Raw genomic sequence first — 2,249 nt, forward strand, 5'->3', positions numbered from 1 at the left:
TCAGTCGTAAGTGTAGGGGGAAAAAATCTGTTCCTTTCAACTGGTCTTTTTTTTTTCTTTTAAAAGGGAACTCCCAAAGGTAGGTACAATTCCCAGGGTTTTACAAGCATTTCTGGTAAGCACAATTTCTTTGCCAAATTATATGTACAACTGAGAAGACTAGGTGCTAACTAATAATTAGCATAAAAACTTCCAGCCTTGGCAGGTTTATATTTGACACCTCGAAACTGCTGGCCTGTAAGACTTTGTAAATTCCACTTCTGACCTTCAATACTCTGGTCTTTCCCATCAAAAGCCTTATCCCCTTTTTCTTCTGTTTACTTAATTATTGGCTGAAGGACACTGAAAAGGCTTCTGATATCCACCATTAAGCCAATATCAGCTGTTAAGTATACCATAATTTAAAGTAAAAAAAAAAAACAACCAAACGAACTACCTGTCCTCTTTTCAAAGCCATACAAAGAGAGGGGAATATGAAAAAAAAGGAAAGCAGTAAATATCTCTTGCTTAAACTGCACTGTTCTTACTGCACAGTCAAAACACCATTAATAACTGCAGAGTGCCAAATAAATGCACCTTATCTCAACACTATCTTTCTGAGATCTCTATTTTAACTGGAGATGTCCTGGACTGAACTTGGGATCTGTGTACAAACCACCATGGGCTTCCTATACTGAATGTGCCAAAAAGGCCAGCTCATATACTGTTCTATTACACAATTTATGCTCGCAGCCAAATTAGTACTCTGCTACTCACCTTCTCTCATTTTTTGATCTAGTTCATCTAAGGTTGGTTCAATCAATTCCCAGCCGTCTGGAGGCGGTTTTCTACTCCTCTTCACCTTGGGCATCTTGTCAGCACAGAGGGAGGGAAATCTGGAAAAAATAAGGGAGTAATAAAATGTGTACCACTATAAATTAGAGTACTCTGGATAATATGTTCCTTTTACATATTTTTGAACCAGGTGTCTGAATACCCTAAGTTCTCCCCCATAGCATTAACAACCAAAAGACCCCCCCATTTCCCTTGGGTTATCTGAACATATACTCTGTTTCTTTATTAATTTGTTATTATTGATTGTTATTAAATTTATATACATATTGCCCTTCATCTGAAGATCACAGGGCACTTTATAAGAAAACAAAATGCATAACAACAACAATGCCCCCAGAAACATTTAAAAGGCCATAGATTGGCATTTTAGCACCAGGGCAGGTCAACCTGGAAGGAGGCACCGCTTAATGTATCGGTGCCCGAATCTATTGTTTCATGCAGCCATGGGGAACCTGTGGCTCTCTGGATGCTGCTGCTGGACGCCAACTCCCAGGGCCGGATTTATGTATAAGCTAAACAAGCTTAGGGCCCCACTCTCTAGGGGGCCCCCAAAAAATTTAAAGGGGGAAAAACTGGATGTACATTTCCAAAATATAAGATAAAACAAATAAAATGGCTTTAGATGCCTATTAGGTCCATAAATTACCATATAGCTTATATTCAACACAAAAAACAGCGACGATTTGTTGTTGACAAAGCCAGCTGGACACATAAAGGGCCCCATCACCTTCAGGAGCTTAGAGCCTCATCAAACCTAAATCCAGCCCTGCCAACCCCCCTCATCCCTGCTGGCCACGGTGGCCGGGGCTAGTTAGAGTTGGGAATTCAGAAACACCCAGAGAGCAAGAGGTTCCCCAAGCCTGCTTTAATGGCTGCAGAGCAGGCAGAAATCCAACAGGTGAAACCTTTGCCCGACAGGATGCCCTCATCATAAATTCCTGCCTGCCACCCGCCACTGGAGGCCCTTAGCCAAAAAAAGTGCGCCGGCCAGAAAGAGAACTCGTCAAATGAAGGGCCTGCGACCCCCACCCTCCCCTAGAGAGCCCCCAAAGGAAAAGCTCCTACGCTTCTGGAGACTCTTGTTTCTTCCGCCTCTTCGAAGCTCTCCGTCGCCTCGCGATGACGTCCCCGCGACGAGAAAGGCCCTACCCTCGCGTCTGCGTCACGATAAGGCGCTTCCCTCTGCGGTTGTCCTCGCTGACGCCTGTCTAGAAGTCACCCCGCGGATGGCGGCCGGAGCCTCGGGGCGAGGCAGGCGGACCGCACGAAGCCTCTCGGCGGACGCGGAGTGCGCTTTGTAATTTCGAGCTTTCTGTCAGGCGGCGCCGAGGACAACCGCCGCTTCCCGACGCCGGCATCCCGCCGGCCAGGCCCCCAAGGCAGCGCGTGTCCGCCCGCTCTCTCGCGCACGAAAC

General features: G+C 46.2%; 1 protein-coding gene across 1 annotated transcript in view; it reads right to left on the bottom strand.

Annotated features, from left to right (window-relative positions):
* Nucleotides 1–2,249, bottom strand: part of BUD31 (BUD31 homolog) — an 83,253-nt gene that overhangs the window by 2,400 nt on the left and 78,604 nt on the right. Inside the window, exons 2-3 of the mRNA XM_081169794.1 lie at nucleotides 1,900–1,926; nucleotides 757–875 (exon numbers count right to left, since the gene is read on the bottom strand). Coding sequence (XP_081025920.1) covers nucleotides 757–850 — 94 coding nt within the window. The 5' untranslated portion in view covers nucleotides 851–875; nucleotides 1,900–1,926. The remainder of the gene's footprint in view (nucleotides 1–756; nucleotides 876–1,899; nucleotides 1,927–2,249) is intronic.

Source organism: Podarcis bocagei, assembly GCF_964188305.1.
Source record: "Podarcis bocagei genome assembly, chromosome: 14".
Lineage (NCBI taxonomy): Eukaryota > Metazoa > Chordata > Lepidosauria > Squamata > Lacertidae > Podarcis > Podarcis bocagei.